The 17,438-nt window shown below is 40.2% G+C and overlaps 1 protein-coding gene across 1 annotated transcript in view; it reads right to left on the reverse strand.

Moving 5' to 3' along the window:
* The window catches only part of LOC119267814 (OPA3-like protein), a 5,766-nt gene extending 4,964 nt beyond the window's left edge, over nt 1-802 (reverse strand). The window contains exon 1 of the mRNA XM_037549256.1: nt 443-802. Within this exon, the coding sequence (XP_037405153.1) occupies nt 443-574 (132 nt within the window). The 5' untranslated portion in view covers nt 575-802. The remainder of the gene's footprint in view (nt 1-442) is intronic.
* Between the last annotated feature and the right edge of the window lie 16,636 nt (nt 803-17,438).

The following is a 17,438-nucleotide window of genomic DNA, read 5'->3' on the forward strand; positions in this document are numbered from 1 at the left end:
TTATGTAGCACCCTCCAAAACAGTTTTGGAGGCTGTGGATATGGGGCATCTGCTAGAGTTGCTCTTACAGACATCAAACCTATCATAAATAATATCTTGGTTTGCTGGTAAATAAAACACTAATTAATTCCTAATTAAATTCCAATAAACTAATCAAGTAAGCCTGATTGATAGATGTACAACGCGAAAGTTCTTTCTTAAACCACCTTACACAAGTGTGCTTTCCCAAGTCACATAAGGCACATTGTCATCCTGAGTAGGCCGCAGAAACACTACAAAGTGCTAATTTATCAGTTTCCAAACTTCAAATCTGAAAAGACCCATCAGATCTCCCCATGGGCCAACTAGGAGCAGATCATTTGCTTCCCAACAGCTTCGTTCTGCGGCGTCCTTGCCCTGGAAAGGAGATGCGGAAGGGCGGAGACGCCGGAGAGAATCGAACCTGGGCGATGCTGATGATGAAGTCACGAAACTTGGGGTGGACGGCGGCCTGGCTCTTGAGGCGGTTGGCGATAGGCTTGGACAGCGTCCGCAGCAGCAGCGTCCCCAGCTTCATCACCGGCAGCGCGGCCATGGCGGCGGCGGCGGCGGCGGTCCTTGGCCTCCTCCTCCTCCGCTATTCCTCCTCCCCGAATGTTGGGCGTGGGCGATCAACGGGGATGAGAGGGATTCGGTTCGACTCGGGACTCAGTGAGATTCGATTCGGGACTCAGGGTCGATTCGTGTCGATGGTGTGTGGAAAGAGAACCTGAGAAACGGAACGGAACGGGGGGAAGTAGACTTTGGTGTTGGGATTGTCTCGTTTTCCTTTGACTAATCCGCCGGCCCCATTTAGATGGTGTCTACAATTGTTCCTTGTCAAACAAGCCTACATAACTAAAACTAAAGCAAATGAATTTGGTTGACAAGTGTATTATGTTAGAACAACTCTCCAGCACCTTTCAAAAAAAGAAAAAAAAAACTCTTCAGCAGATGCATCGTATCGATCCAATCATCACAATAACCATCAGTATAATATAACGGTTTTGGCTAAAAGAAAACAGGTCTAGTAGAATTGTCATCCGCTCGACCACATAGTTTTTGAAGACGCTCCAAATCAGTCTGTGAGCCTTCATATTTGACAGTTGGGTGAGGCGATATAGTACGCCCCATCCTTAAATCTTGGCATCACGGATATTTTGGGATGCATTCTTCCTTCGACCGTCACCCACATATGATAAGGACCGGAAGTCGTGGCGAGATCCGATCTGTTATTGCGGTCCGATCTTTCACGACACTCCACCACCAATAGCAACAACCTCTCGCCCGCGCACGCGATGTACACGAAATAGAGGATTTGAACCTTGTAGCTAGCATGAGAAAACCAATCTCAACGACGGTACTCACATGCAAAAACAATTTCTACAAAGAAATCGCAACACAGAGGTTTTTTAAAGATTCCTCCAAAACTTGATACGGGTGTCTACCCTGAAAAACACATCTTCTCCATTTCATATAAAAATATAACTTCCCTTTCATAACGCTCGGACTTGATTTTATATAGCAGCAACGGACCCTCCTACCTTGACCCACAAGGTTACGACACTAATTCCTAATCCTATCTCTAGTCCTACATGGTTACATGCTTTATTTTTAGCATGCAATCTTTTACAACGTGTAATTAATTTTAAGCAAAACTGGACTCTATTTTGATGCGGCATTATTTCCTTGATTTGTTCTGGCGGACCCCACCAACTTCCTTTAGGTTGGTCATAACGGGCAAGAACATAGTCTAGTAACTTACACACTTTCCTAGACTATGTTACTACCTCCACAGTGGGTAGGAACATCTATGTAGTGTCATGCAACAATGTATTTATTAGGTTATAGACTCATTGTTTTTTGGAGTGTGTGATGTTCCGGTAACTTAGCTAGTTACCACAAGCACCTCTCTCTTTATTAAATATGTGACACATAAGCAAAGTTGTATTGGAGTGTGTGATGTTACTCCTAAGTTCCTCCCCATTGTGACCAGCCTTAAACATTGACCGCTCCACACGTTGCATGTCTTTGAGGTTGCCTGATATTTCTTGCATGGTAGGAATAAAAACATGAATCCTCCCTTACTCCTTTCTTTAACTCCTTCCATATCTCCAAGTAAATAGTCATAACTCAAAGTTGCATGGACCGAATAGATTTTTCCTTCTAGAAAGAAAACAGAATAGCATCCTAAGTTGGTTTCCATGTCATGTTTTTTTACCTTTATTTCTTGCATCATCTGGCCGCGAGCCTCTACATCTTTGACTTGTGGAAAGGCATTTGATCACTGAAAACATTAGCAGTACTCATGGCCATATCAACATACCTACACCACAGTCATTCGGTGCACCTTCACCACCCGGACCACCGCGATTTGACCCCGGTCATCTCCGTTGAGCCGTTTCCGAACCTTCTACGCTTCACCGCATCCCTGCATTTGCTTTCCGTCATCCGACCATGCCATCCCTTCAGTCGTGCAACCTTAAGGTGTTTGACGACTTACCCGGAGGTAATTTCCCCAACTTTATTCTTGTAGATTTGGTCTAGCAGTTCATAGATTTCAGATGGCATATGATTCATATTTTGTGTATATGTGTACGATGGTAGAGCTGTTTTTACAAACATATGGTTTCGTACAGACTTTTGGAGAAGCCTGTATTTACAAAAAAGTGAGTGGAAGCTCTATAGTATTTCTAATAATATGGATGACATATTGTTGATTGAAAATAATACATAATTTATGGATATCATAAAAGGATACTTGAATAAGAATTTTTCAATGAAAGACCTCGGTGCTGCTTATATATTGGGCATCAAGATCTATAGAGATAGATCAAGACGCTTAATTGGACTTTCACAAAGCACATACCTTAATAAAGTTTTGAAGAAGTTCAAAATGGACCAGTCAAAGAAAGGGTTCTTGCATGTGTTAGAAGGTGTGAAGTTGAGTCAGACTTAATGACCGACCACTGCAGAAGATAGAAAGAAAATGAAAGTCATTTTCTATGCTTCAGCCATAGGTTCTATCATGTATGCAATGCTGTGTATCAGGCCTGATGTGTGTCTTGCTATAAGTTTAGCACGGAGGTACCAAAGTAATCTGGGAGTGGATCACTGGACAACGGTCAAGAACATCCTGAAATACGTGAAAAGGACTAAGAATATGTTTCTCGTTTATGGAGGTGACAAACAACTTGTCGTAAATGGTTACGTCGATGCAAGCTTTGACACTGATCCGGATGACTCAAAGTCGCAAACCTGATACATATTTATATTGAATGGTGGAGCTGTAAGTTGGTGCAGTTCCAAGCAGAGCGTTGTGGCGGGATCTACGTGTGAAGCGGAGTACATAGCTGCTTCGGAAGTAGCAAATGAAGGAGTCTGGATGAATGGGTTCATATCCGATCTAGGTGTAATACCTAGTGCATCGGGTCCAATGAATTTTTTTGTGACAATACTGGAGCAATTGCCTTAGCGAAGGAATCCAGATTTCACAAGAGAACCAAACACATCAAGAGACGCTTCAATTCCATCCGCGATCAAGTCAAGGAGGGAGACATAGAGATTTGCAAAATACATACGGATCTGAATGTTGCAGACCCGTTGACTAAGCCTCTTCCACGAGCAAAGCATGATCAACACCAAGACTCCATGGGTGTTAGAATCATTACTATGTAATCTAGATTATTGACTCTAGTGCAAGTGGGAGACTGAAGGAAATATGCCCTAGAGGCAATAATAAAGTTGTTATTTATATTTCCTTATATCATGATAAATGTTTATTATTCATGCTAGAATTGTATTAACCGGAAACTTGATACATGTGTGAATACATAGGCAAAACACCGTGTCCCTAGTATGCCTCTACTTGACTAGCTCGTTAATCAAAGATGGTTAAGTTTCTTGACCATAGACATGTGTTGTCATTTGATGAACGGGGTCACATCATTAGGAGAATTATGTGATGGAAAAGACCCATCCGTTAGCTTAGCATAATGATCGTTAAGTTTTATTGCTATTGCTTTCTTCATGACTTACACATATTCCTGTGACTATGAGATTATGCAACTCCCGAATACCGGAGGAACACCTTGTGTGCTATCAAACTTCACAACGTAACTGGGTGATTATAAATATGCTCTACAGGTGTCTCTGAAGGTGTTTGTTGGGTTGGCATAGATCGAGATTAGGATTTGTCACTCCGAGTATCATAGAGGTATCTCTGGGCCCTCTCGGTAATGCACATCATTATAAGCCTTGCAAGCAATGTGACTAATGAGTTAGTTGCGGGATGATGCATTACGGAACGAGTAAAGAGACTTGCCGGTAACGAGATTGAACTAGGTATGAGGATACCGACGGTCGAATCTCGGGCAAGTAACATACCGATGACAAAGGGAATAACGTATGTTGTTATTACAGTTTGACCGATAAAGATCTTCATAGAATATGTAGGAACCAATATAAGCATCCAGGTTCCGCTATTGGTTATTGATCGGAGATGTGTCTCGGTCATGTCTACATAGTTCTCGAACCCGTAGGGTCCGCAGGCTCAAGGTTCAATGATGATTTGTATTATGAGTTATGTGTTTTGGTGACCGAAGTTTGTTCAGAGTCCCGGATAAGATCACGGGCATGATGAGGAGTCTCAAAATGGTCGAGAGGTAAAGATTGATATATTGGACGATGATATTCGGACACCAGAATGGTTTCGGAAAGGTTCGGGTATATTTCGGAGTACCGAGGGGTTACCGGAACCCCCCGGGGAAGTATTGGGCCTACATGGGCCTTAGGGGAGAGAGAGGGGAGCCCGCATGGGGTGGCACACGCCCCCCTCCAAGGGATCCTAATAGGATAAGGATGAGGGTGCATGGTGTAACGCCCACGATGCGGCTATATCTCCCATGTGTCGAGGCACGACTTAGAGGCATAACCGCATTGTGGTTTTGTCGCAAGAAGGGTCATCTTCACACAATCCCATGTAATGAACAAGAAAGGGATAAATAGAGTTGGATTACAATCGCCACATCACACAATACTCAAATAAGTTCCTACATCATCAGAGTACACTCATAGTCCGACTATCACTACAAAAAAATACACTTCCGTGATGATACGTGATACGTCTCCAACGTATCTATAATTTTTGATTGCTCCATGCTATATTATCTACTGTTTTGGACTATATTGGGCTTTATTTTCCACTTTTATATTATTTTTGGGACTAACCTATTAACCGGAGGCCCAACCCAGAATTGTTGTTTTTTGCCTATTTCAGTGTTTCAAAGAAACAGAATATCAAACGGAATAAAATCTTCGGAAACGTGATTTTCTCATCAGATAAGACCCGGGAGACTTGGACCCCCCTGTCAACAAAGCCACGAGGTGGTCACGAGGGTAGGGGGCGCCCCCCCTAGGGCGCGTCCCTGCCTCGTGGGCCCCTCGGAGCTCCACCGACGTACTTCTTCCTCCTATATATATCCATGTACCCCCAAACGATTGGGGACGGAGCCAAAAACCTAATTCCACTGCCGCAACTTTCTGTATCCACGAGATCCCATCTTGGGGCCTGTTCCGGAGCTCCGCCGGAGGGGGCATCGATCACGGAGGGCTTCTACATCATTATCCAAGCCTCTCCGATGAAGTGTCAGTAGTTTACTTCAGACCTACGGGTCCATAGCTAGTAGCTATATGGCTTCTTCTCTCTTTTTGGATCTCAATACAATGTTCTCCCCCTCTCTTGTGGAGATCTATTCGATGTAATCTTCTTTTTGCGGTGTGTTTGTTGAGACCGATGAATTGTGGGTTTATGATCCAGTTTATCTATGAATAATATTTGAATCTTCTCTGAATTCTTTTATGTATGATTCGTTATCTTTGCAAGTCTCTTCGAATTATCAGTTTGGTTTGGCCTACTAGATTGGTTGTTCTTTCCATGGGAGAAGTGCTTAGCTTTCGGTTCGATCTTGCGGTGTCCTTTCCCAATGACAGAAGGGGCAGCAAGGCACGTATTGTATCGTTGCCATCGAGGATAACAAGATGGTTTTTTTATCATATTGCATGAAACTATCCCTCTACATCATGTCATCTTGCTTAAGGCGTTACTCTGTTTTTAACTTAATACTCCAGATGCATGCTGGATAGCGGTCGATGAGTGGAGTAATAGTAGTAGATGCAGAATCGTTTCGGTCTACTTGTCTCGGACGTGATGCCTATATACACGATCATACTGCTACCTCTTGAGCTTGCGTTGGATTTCCCCGAAGAGGAAAGGATGATGCAGTAGAGTAGCGTCAGTATTTCTCTCAGTTTTTGAGAACCAAGGTATCAATCTAGTAGGAGGCCATGCTCAAGTCCCTCGTACGTGCACAAAACGATAGCTACTCGCAACCAACACGATTAGGGGTTGTCAATCCCTTCACGGTCACTTACGAGAGTGAGATCTGATAGATATAATATTTTTGGTATTTTTGGTATAAAGATGCAAGGTGTAAAGTAAAGGCAAAGTAAAAAGCAAAGCAAGATTAAAGTGATGGAGATTGATATGATGAGAATAGACCCGGGGGCCATAGGTTTCACTAGTGGCTTCTCTCAAGAGCATAAGTATTCTACGGTGGGTGAACAAATTACTGTTGAGCAATTGACAGAATTGAGCATAGTTATGAGAATATCTAGGCATGATCATGTATATAGGCATCACGTCCATGACAAGTAGACCGAAATGATTCTGCATCTACTACTATTACTCCACTCATCGACCGCTATCCAGCATGCATCTAGAGTATTAAGTTAAAAACAGAGTAATGCCTTAAGCAAGATGACATGATGTAGAGAGATAAATTCATGCAATATGAAATAAACCCCATCTTGTTATCCTTGATGGCAATGATGCAATACGCGCCTTGCTGCCCCTTCTGTCACTGGGAAAGGACACCGCAAGATCGAACCCAAAGCTAAGCACTTCTCCCATGGCAAGAACTACCAATCTAGTTGGCCAAACCAAACGGATAATTTGAAGAGACTTGCAAAGATAACCAACATACATAAAAGAATTCAGAGAAGATTCAAATATTATTCATAGATATGATCATAAACCCACAATTCATCGATCTCAACAAACACACCGCAAAAAGAAGATTACATCGAATAGATCTCCATGAGAGAGGGGGAGAACTTTGTATTGAGATCCAAAAAGAGAGAAGAAGCCATCTAGCTACTAATTATGGACCCAAAGGTCTGAGGTAAACTACTCACACTTCATCGGAGAGGCTATGATGATGTAGAAGCCCTCCGTGATGACGGCCCTCTTCCGGTGGAGGTCCGGAACAGGCCCCAAGATGGGATCTCGCGGATACAGAAAGTTGCGGCGGTGGAATTAGGTTTTTGGCTCCTGTTCTGATCGTTTGGGGGTACGTAGGTATATATAGGAGGAAGAAGTACGTCGATGGAGCTCCGAGAGGCCCACGAGGCAGGGGGCGCACCCTAGGGGGGGCCCACCCTCGTGACCGCCTCTCCGATGCCTTGGCGTAGGGTCCAAGTCTCCTGGATCACGTTCGGTGAGAAAATCACGTTCCCGAAGGTTTCATTCCGTTTGGACTCCGTTTGATATTTCGTTTCTTCGAAACACTGAAATAGGCAAAAAACAACAATTCTGGGCTGGGCCTCCGGTTAATAGGTTAGTCCCAAAAATAATATAGAAGTGGAAAATAAAGCCCAATATAGTCCAAAACAGTAGATAATATAGCATGGAGCAATCAAAAATTATAGATACGTTGGAGACGTATCAGGCATCCCCAAGCTTAATTCCTGCTCGTCCTTGAGTAGGTAAATGATAAAAAGAGAATTTTTGATGCAGAGTGCTACTTGGCGTAATTTCAATGCAAATCTTCTTAATTGTGATATAAATATTCAGATTAGAAAGATCCAAGACAAAAGTTTATATTGACATAAAAATAATAATACTTCAAGCATAATAACAAAGCAATTATGTCTTCTCAAAATAACATGGCTAAAGAAAGTTATCCATACAAAATCATATAGTCTGGCTATGCTCTATCTTCACCACACAAAATATTTAAATCATGCACAACCCCGATGACAAGCCAAGCAATTGTTTCATACTCTAACTTTTTCAAAACTTTTTCAATCTTCACGCAATACATGAGCGTGAGCCATGGATATAGCACTATAGGTGGAATAGAATGATGGTTGTGGAGAAGACAAAAAGAGGGGAAGATAGTCTCACATCAACTAGGCATATCAACGGGCTATGGAGATGCCCATCAATAGATTTCAATGTGAGTGAGTAGGGATTGCCATGCAACGGATGCACTAGAGCTATAAGTATATGAAAGCTCAAAAAGAAACTAAGTGGGTGTGCATCCAACTTGCTTGCTCATGAAGACCTAGGGCAATTTTGAGGAAGCCCATCATTGGAATATACAAGCCAAGTTCTATAATGAAAGATTCCCACTAGTATATGAAAGTGATAACATGAGAGACTCTCTACTATGAAGATCATTGTGCTACTTTGAAGCACAAGTGTGGTAAAAGGATAGTAACATTGTCCCTTCTCCCTTTTTCTCTCATTTTTTTATTTTTTATTTGGGCCTTTTCTCTTTTTATGGCCTCTTTTCTTTCTCTTTTTTTGGGGCTTATTTGGCCTCTTTTATTTATTTTTCGTCCGGAGTCTCATCCCGACTTGTGGGGGAATCATAGTCTCCATCATTCTTTCCTCACTGGGATAATGCTCTAATAATGATGATCATCACACTTTTATTTTTCTTACAACTCAACAATTACAACTCGATACTTAGAACAAAATATGACTCTATATGAATGCCTCCGGCGGTGTACCGGCATATGCAATGAATCAAGAGTGACATGTATGAAAGAATTATGAACGATGGCTTTGACACAAATACGATGTCAACTACATGATCATGCTAGCAATATGACAATGATGGAGTGTGTCATAATAAACGGAATGGCGGAAAGTTGCATGGCAATATATATCTCGGAATGGCTATGGAAATGCCATAATAAGTAGGTATGGTGGCTGTTTTGAGGAAGGTATATGGTGGGTGTATGATACCGGCGAAAGGTGTGCGGTATTAGAGAGGCTAGCAAAGGTGGAAGGGTGAGAGTGCGTATAATCCATGGACTCAACATTAGTCATAAAGAACTCATATACTTATTGCAAAAATCTACAAGTTATCAAAACAAAGTATTACGCGCATGCTCCTAGGGGGATAGATTGGTAGGAAAAGACCATCGCTCGTCCCCGACCGCCACTCATAAGGAAGACAATCAATAAATAAATCATGCTCCGACTTCATCACATAACGGTTCACCATACGTGCATGCTACGGGAATCACAAGCTTCAACACAAGTATTTCTCAAATTCACAACTACTCAACTAGAATGACTTTAATATTATCACCTCCATATCTCAAAACAATTATCATGCTTCAATCTTTTCTTAGTATTCAACATAGTCAAAAGAAAGTTTCACAAATCTTGAATACCAAGCATATTATCATTAAGCAAATTACCATGCTATTAAGAGACTCTCAAAATAATTTAAGTGAAGCATGAGAGATCAATAGTTTCTTTAAAACAAATCCACCACCGTGCTCTAAAAGATCTAAGTTAAGCACATGGAGCAAAATTATAACGCTCAAAAGATATAAGTGAAGCACATAGAGTATTCTATCAAATTCTAATTCATGTATGTCTCTCTCAAAAGGTGTGTACATCAAGGATGATTGTGGCACACTAACAAACAAAGACACAAATAATACAAGACGCTCCAAGCAAAACACATATCATGTTGGTGAATAAAAATATAGCTCCAAGTAAAGTTACCGATAGAAGTAGACGAAAGAGGGGATGCCTTCCGGGGCATCCCCAAGCTTTGGCTTTTAGGTGTCCTTAGATTATCTTGGGGGTTCCATGGGCATCCCAAAGCTTAGGCTCTTGCCACTCCTTGTTCCATAATCCATCAAATCCTTACCCAAAACATGAAAACTTCGCAACACAAAACTTAAGGTAGAAAACTCGTGAGCTCCGTTAGCAAAAGAAAACAAAAGACCACTTCAAGGTACTGTAATAAACTCATTCTTTATTTATATTGGTGTTAAACCTAATGTATTACAACTTCTCTATGGATTATAAACTATTTTACTAGCCATAGATTCATCAAAATAAGCAAACAACACACGAAAAACAGAATCTGTCAAAAACAGAACAGTCTGTAGTAATCTGTAGCTAACGCAAGATCTGGAACCCCAAAAATTCAAAAATAAATATCTGGACGTGAGGAATTTATCTATTAATCATCTGCAAAAAGAATTAACTAAATATCACTCTCCAAATAAAAATGACAGCAGTTCTCGTGAGCGCTAAAGTTTCTGTTTTTTACAGCAAGTTCAACAAGACTTTCCCCAAGTCTTCCCAACGGTTCTACTTGGCACAAACACTAATTAAACATAAAAAAACACAACCAAAACAGAGGCTAAATAATTTATTTATTACTAAACAGGAGCAAAAATCAAGGAATAAAAATAAAATTGGGTTGCCTTCCAACAAGCGCTATCGTTTAACGCCCCTAGCTAGGCATAACAAGCAAGAATAGATCTAGGTATTGCCATCTTTGGTAGGCAATCCATAAGTGGCTCTCATGATAGTTTCATATGGCAATTTTATTTTATTCCTTGGAAAGTGTTCCGTGCCCTTTTTTAGTGGAAATTGAAATCTAATATTCCCTTCCTTCATATCAATAACCGCACCAACCGTTCTAAGGCAAGGTCTACCAAGAATAATAGGGCAAGAAGGATTGCAATCTATATCAAGAACAATGAAATCTACGGGCACATAATTCCTATTTGCAACAATAAGAACATAATTAATCCTTCCCATAGGTTTCTTAATAGTATAATCCGCAAGATGCAAGTTTAGAGAGCAATCATCAAAATTACGTAAATCTAGCAAATCACACAAAGTTTTGGGGATAGTGGAGACACTAGCACCCAAATCACACAAAGCATAAAACTCATGATCTTTAATTTTAATTTTAATAGTTGGTTCCCACTCATCATAGAGTTTTCTAGGGATAGAAACTTTCAACTCAAGTTTTTCTTCATAAGATTGCATCAAGGCATCAACAATATGTTCGGTGAAGGCTTTATTTTGACTATAAGCATGTGGAGAATTTAGCACGGATTGCAACAAGGAAATACAATCAATTAAAGAGAAACTTTTATAATTAAATTCCTTGAAATCCAATATAGTGGGGTTAGCAACATCTAGATTTTTATTTCTTTCAATCCCACTTTCATCAATTTCATCATAAAGATCTAAATACTCTGATTTTTTAGAACGCCTTCTAGGTAAAGGAAGATCATATTCAGTTTCATCAAGATTCATATTGCAAAACAAAGATTTAATAGGAGACACATCAATAACTTTTAGATCTTCATCTTGATTTTCATAGGAATTCGGTTTAGCGGCCATCTTATTGACTAAGGTGGCTTGCATATCCAAAATTTCAGCAGTCATCTTTTCTAGACGAGCAATTTGGGATCTTATACCATCAAATTCTTTAGACATATCATCAAGCTCTTTATTCATATAACTCATAAAACTTTTTTGTTCCTTAAGCTCGTTTCTAAAGAAATTATTATGCTCAAATTGCAAAACCATAAACTTCCTAACGTTGTTTTCGATCTCCTCCAACCTTTTAAGGTGAAGATCATCAAATCTCGATTGAGACATCGCGACAAACAAGCAATCCAACACACGAGCAAACAAAAGCAAACAGGCAAAAGAGGCAAATAGAGAGGGAGGATAGAGAGAGAGAGGGCGAATAAAACGGCAAGGGTGAATTGGGGGGAGAGGAAAATGAGAGGCAAATGGCAAATAATGTAATGCGAGAGATAGGGATTGTGATGGGTACTTGGTATGTTGACTTTTTTCGTAGACTCCCCGGCAACGGCGCCAGAAATTCTTCTTGCTACCTCTTGAGCTTGCGTTGGATTTCCCCGAAGAGGAAAGGATGATGCACTAGAGTAGCGTAAGTATTTCCCTCAGTTTTTGAGAACCAAGGTATCAATCCAGTAGGAGGCCACGCTCAAGTCCCTCATACCTGCACAAAACGATAGCTACTCGCAACCAACGCGATTAGGGGTTGTCAATCCCTTCACGGTCACTTACGAGAGTGAGATCTGATAGATATAATATTTTTAGTATTTTTGGTATAAAGATGCAAGGTGTAAAGTAAAGGCAAAGTAAAAAGCAAAGCAATATTAAAGTGATGGAGATTGATATGATGAGAATAGACCCGGGGGCCATAGGTTTCACTAGTGGCTTCTCTCAAAAGCATAAGTATTCTACGGTGGGTCAACAAATTACTGTTGAGCAATTGACAAAATTGAGCATAGTTATGAGAATATCTAGGCATGATCATGTATATAGGCATCACGTCCGTGACAAGTAGACCGAAATGATTTTGCATCTACTACTATTACTCCACTCATCGACCGCTATCCAGCATGCATCTAGAGTATTAAGTTAAAAACAGAGTAACGCCTTAAGCAAGATGACATGATGTAGAGAGATAAATTCATGCAATATGAAATAAACCCCATCTTGTTATCCTTGATGGCAATGATGCAATACGTGCCTTGCTGCCCCTTCTGTCATTGGGAAAGGACACCGCAAGATAGAACCCAAAGCTAAGCACTTCTCCCATGGCAAGAACTACCAATCTAGTTGGCCAAACCAAACGGATAATTTGAAGAGACTTGCAAAGATAACCAATCATACATAAAAGAATTCAGAGAAGATTCAAATATTATTCATAGATAGACTTGATCATAAACCCACAATTCATCGGTCTCAACAAACACACCGCAAAAAGAAGATTACATCGAATAGATCTCCATGAGAGAGGGGGAGAACTTTGTATTGAGATCCAAAAAGAGAGAATAAGCCATCTAGCTACTAACTATGGACCTGAAGGTCTGAGGTAAACTACTCACACTTCATCGGAGAGGCTATGATGATGTAGAAGCCCTCCGTGATGACAACCCTCTTCTGGCGGAGGTCCGGAACAGGCCCCAAGATGGGATCTCGCGGATACAGAAAGTTGCGGTGGTGGAGTTAGGTTTTTGGCTCCTGTTCTGATCGTTTGGGGGTACGTAGGTATATATAGGAGGAAGAAGTACGTCGGTGGAGCTCCGAGAGGCCCACGAGGCAGGGGGCGCGCCCTAGGGTGGGGGGGCACCCCCACCCTCATGACCGCCTCTCCGATGCCTCGGCGTAGGGTCCAAGTCTCCTGGATCACGTTCTCGAAGGTTTCATTCCGTTTGGACTCCATTTGATATTCTGTTTCTTCAAAACACAGAAATAGGCAAAAAAACAGCAATTCTGGGATGGGCCTCCGGTTAATAGGTTAGTCCCAAAAATAATATAAAAGTGGAAAATAAAGCCCAATATAGTCCAAAACAGTAGATAATATAGCATGGAGCAATCAAAAATTATAGATACGTTGGAGACGTATCACATACCTAGATATTCTCATAACTATGCTCAATTCTGTCAATTGCTCAACAGTAATTTGTTCACCCACCGTAGAATACTTATGCTTTTGAGAGAAGCCACTAGTGAAACCTATGGCCCCCGGGTCTCTTTCTTATCATATCAATCTCCATCACTTTATTATTTCTTTGCTTTTACTTTTTACTTTGCATCTTTATACCAAAAATACCAAAAAAAATATTATCTATCATCTCTATCATATCTCACTTTCATAAGTGACCGTGAAGGAATTGACAACCCCTAAGCGCGTTGGTTGCGTTGAGCTATTGTTTTGTGTAGGTAGAAGGGACTTGAAGCATAGCCTCCTACTGGATTGATACCTTGGTTCTCAAAAATTGAGGGAAATACTTACGCTACTTTGCTGCATTATCCTCTCCTCTTCGGGGAAATCCAACGCAGTTCTCAAGAGGTAGCAAGAAGAATTTCTGGCGCCATTGCCGGGGAGTCTACGCAAAAGTCAACGTACCAAGTACCCATCACAATCCCTGTCTCCCGCATTACATTATTTGCCATTTGCCTCTCGTTTTCCTCTCCCCCACTTCACCCTTGCCGTTTTATTCGCCCTCTCTCTGTCTATCCTCCCACTCTTTCTCTATTTGCCTCTCTTTTTGTTTGCTTGTGTGTTAGTTTGTTTGCTTGTCGTTATGTCTAATCCTTTACCTTCTGCATGTATGTCTAAAATTGGGGAAATTATTGTCGATATGGACAATAATAATATCATGAAAAATTCTGATATTCCTGCTAAAGAACCTACCATCTTTCATACAAAAAAATTCCCAGTTGGTAGTGGTAATATTATTGGAAAAGGAGTTATTCAAGATTTCTTTACTTGTGCCGGTGCTTTACCTTCTATGGGTAGTTCTATTCTTCACAGAACTAGTAGTCTTGCGGACGCTATTTCCATGCTTGTAGTTGAACTTGAAAGACAATTCATGCACATGCATCCTTCCATACAAAGGATTTTTCTGGAATTTTCTAATATTGAGCATTCTTCTGTTAAGCGTGCCGCTACTATCTTTTTGGCTCATGAGTTTAGATTCATAATAAAAGAAGCCAAAGAAATGTTTGCGCATTATAGGGTGGACGCTTGCCGTCCTCCCATAGAGGTTATCATTTTTTATCAATAAGAAATAATGCATTTTCAATCTCTAGACTATGTTGCTTTCAATGAAAATCTTAGAAAAAGGGTTCCAACCAATGTTTTAGTTGATAGAATTTCTGAACTTAATGATGATTTGCTATTCGAAATAATGAACTAGGATATTCTCTTGAATATAGGCTCACAAAGTTCTGTCAAAAGAATGCTTATAATGATGAATTGGTTGTGCATTATGAAGGACCAAAGGAGGAATCTATACCTCCCAAGGTTGATCTTGGGGACTTTTGTCTCGTTAAATTTAGCCCTTTCGATTACTTTTGCTTGCCTCAAAGAAAAACTCGCTGCCGAACGTAGAGAATATGAAAAGAGTTTTAATAATCTATCTTACTATTACGGCAATACCTAGATCTATTCTTGCTTGTTATGCCTAGCTAGGGGCGTTAAACAATAGCGCTTGTTGGGAGGCAACCCAATTTTATTTTTATTCCTTGCTTTTTGCTCCTGTTTAGTAATAAATAATTCATCTAGCCTCTATTTTGGTTGTGTTTTTTGTGTTTAATTAGTGTTTGTGCCAAGTAGAACCGTTGGGAAGACTTGGGGAAAGTCTTGTTGAACTTGCTGTAAAAAACAGAAACTTTAGCGCTCACGAGAACTGCTGTCATTTTTATTTGGAAAGTGCTTAGTTAATTCTTTTTGCATATGATTAATAGATAAATTAATCACGTCCAGCAATTTATTTTAGAATTTTTGAGTTCCAGATTTTGCGCTAGCTACAGATTACTACAGACTTTTCTGTTTTTGACAGATTCTGTTTTTCGTGTGTTGTTTGCTTATTTTGATGAATCTATGGCTAGTAAAATAGTTTATAATCCATGGAGAATTTGGAATACAGTAGGTTTAACACCAATATAAATAAAGAATGAGTTCATTACAGTACCTTGAAGGGATCTTTTGTTTTCTTTCGCTAACGGAGCTCACGAGATTTTCTACTTTAAGTTTTGTGTTGTGAAGTTTTCAAGTTTTGGGTAAAGATTTGATGGATTATGGAACAAGGAGTGGCAAGAGCCTAAGCTTGGGGATTCCCATGGCACCCCAAGATAATCTAAGGACACCTAAAAGCCAAAGCTTTGGGATGCCCCGGAAGTCATCCCCTCTTTCGTCTACTTCTATCGGTAACTTTACTTGGAGCTATATTTTTATTCACCACATGATATGTGTTTTGCTTGGAGCGTCTTTTATGATTTGAGTCTTTGCTTGTTAGTCTACCACAATCATACTTACTGTACACACCTTTTGAGAGAGCCATACATGATTTGGAATTTGATAGAATACTCTATGTGCTTCACTTATATCTTTTGAGCTTTATAGTTTTGCTCTGTGTGCTTCACTTATATCTTTTGAGCGTTATAATTTTGCTCCATGTGCTTAACTTAGATCTTTTAGAGCACGGTGGTGGATTTGTTTTAAAGAAACTATTGATCTCTCATGCTTCACTTAAATTATTTTGAGAGTCTCTTAATAGCATGGTAATTTGCTTAATAATAATATGCTTGGTATTCAAGATTTGTGAAACTTTCTTTTGACTATGTTGAATACTAAGAAAAGATTGAAGCATGATAATTGTTTTGAGATATGGAGGTGATAATATTAAAGTCATTCTAGTTGAGTAGTTGTGAATTTGAGAAATACTTGTGTTGAAGCTTGTGATTCCCGTAGCATGCACGTATGGTGAACCGTTATGTGATGAAGTCGGAGCATGATTTATTTATTGATTGTCTTCCTTATGAGTGGCGGTCGGGGACGAGCGATGGTCTTTTCATACCAATCTATCCCCCTATGAGCATGCGCGTAATACTTTGCTTTGATAACTTCTAGATTTTTGCAATAAGTATATGAGTTCTTTATGACTAATGTTGAGTCCATGGATTATACGCACTTTCCTTCCTTCCACCATTTATAGCCTCTCTATTACCGCTCACCTTTCGCCGGTATCATACACCCACCATATACCTTCCTCAAAACAGCCACCATATCTACCTATCCTGGCATTTCCATAGCCATTCCGAGATATATTGCCATGCAACTTTCCACCGTTCTGTTTATTATGACACGCTCCATCATTGTCATATTGCTAGCATGATCATGTAGTTGACATCATATTTGTGGCAAAGCCACCGTTCATAATTCTATCATACATGTCGCTCTTGATTCATTGCATATCCCAGTACACCACCGGAGGCATTCATATAGAGTCATTTTGTTCTAAGAATTGAGTTGTAATTGTTGAGTTGTAAGGAAAATAAAAAGTGTGATGATCATCATTTTTTAGAGCATTGTCCCAAGTGAGGAAAGGATGATGGAGACTATGATTCCCCACAAGTCGGGATGAGACTCCGGACGAAAAAAGAGGCCATAAAAAGAGAGGAGAAAAGGCCCAAACAAAAAAATGAGAGAAAAAGAGAGAAGGGACAATGTTACTATCCTTTTACCACACTTGTGCTTCAAAGTAGCACCATGATATTCATGATAGAGAGTCTCTCATTTTGTCACTTTCATATACTAGTGGGAATCTTTCATTTTAGAACTTGGCTTGTATATTCCAATGATGGGATTCCTCAAAATTCCCTAGGTCTTCGTGAGCAAGCAAGTTGGATGCACACCCACTTAGTTTCTTTCGTTGAGCTTTCATATACTTATAGCTCCAGCGCATCCGTTGCATGG

The sequence above is a fragment of the Triticum dicoccoides genome, chromosome 3A (genome assembly GCF_002162155.2).
Source record: "Triticum dicoccoides isolate Atlit2015 ecotype Zavitan chromosome 3A, WEW_v2.0, whole genome shotgun sequence".
NCBI classification, from domain to species: Eukaryota; Viridiplantae; Streptophyta; class Magnoliopsida; order Poales; family Poaceae; genus Triticum; species Triticum dicoccoides.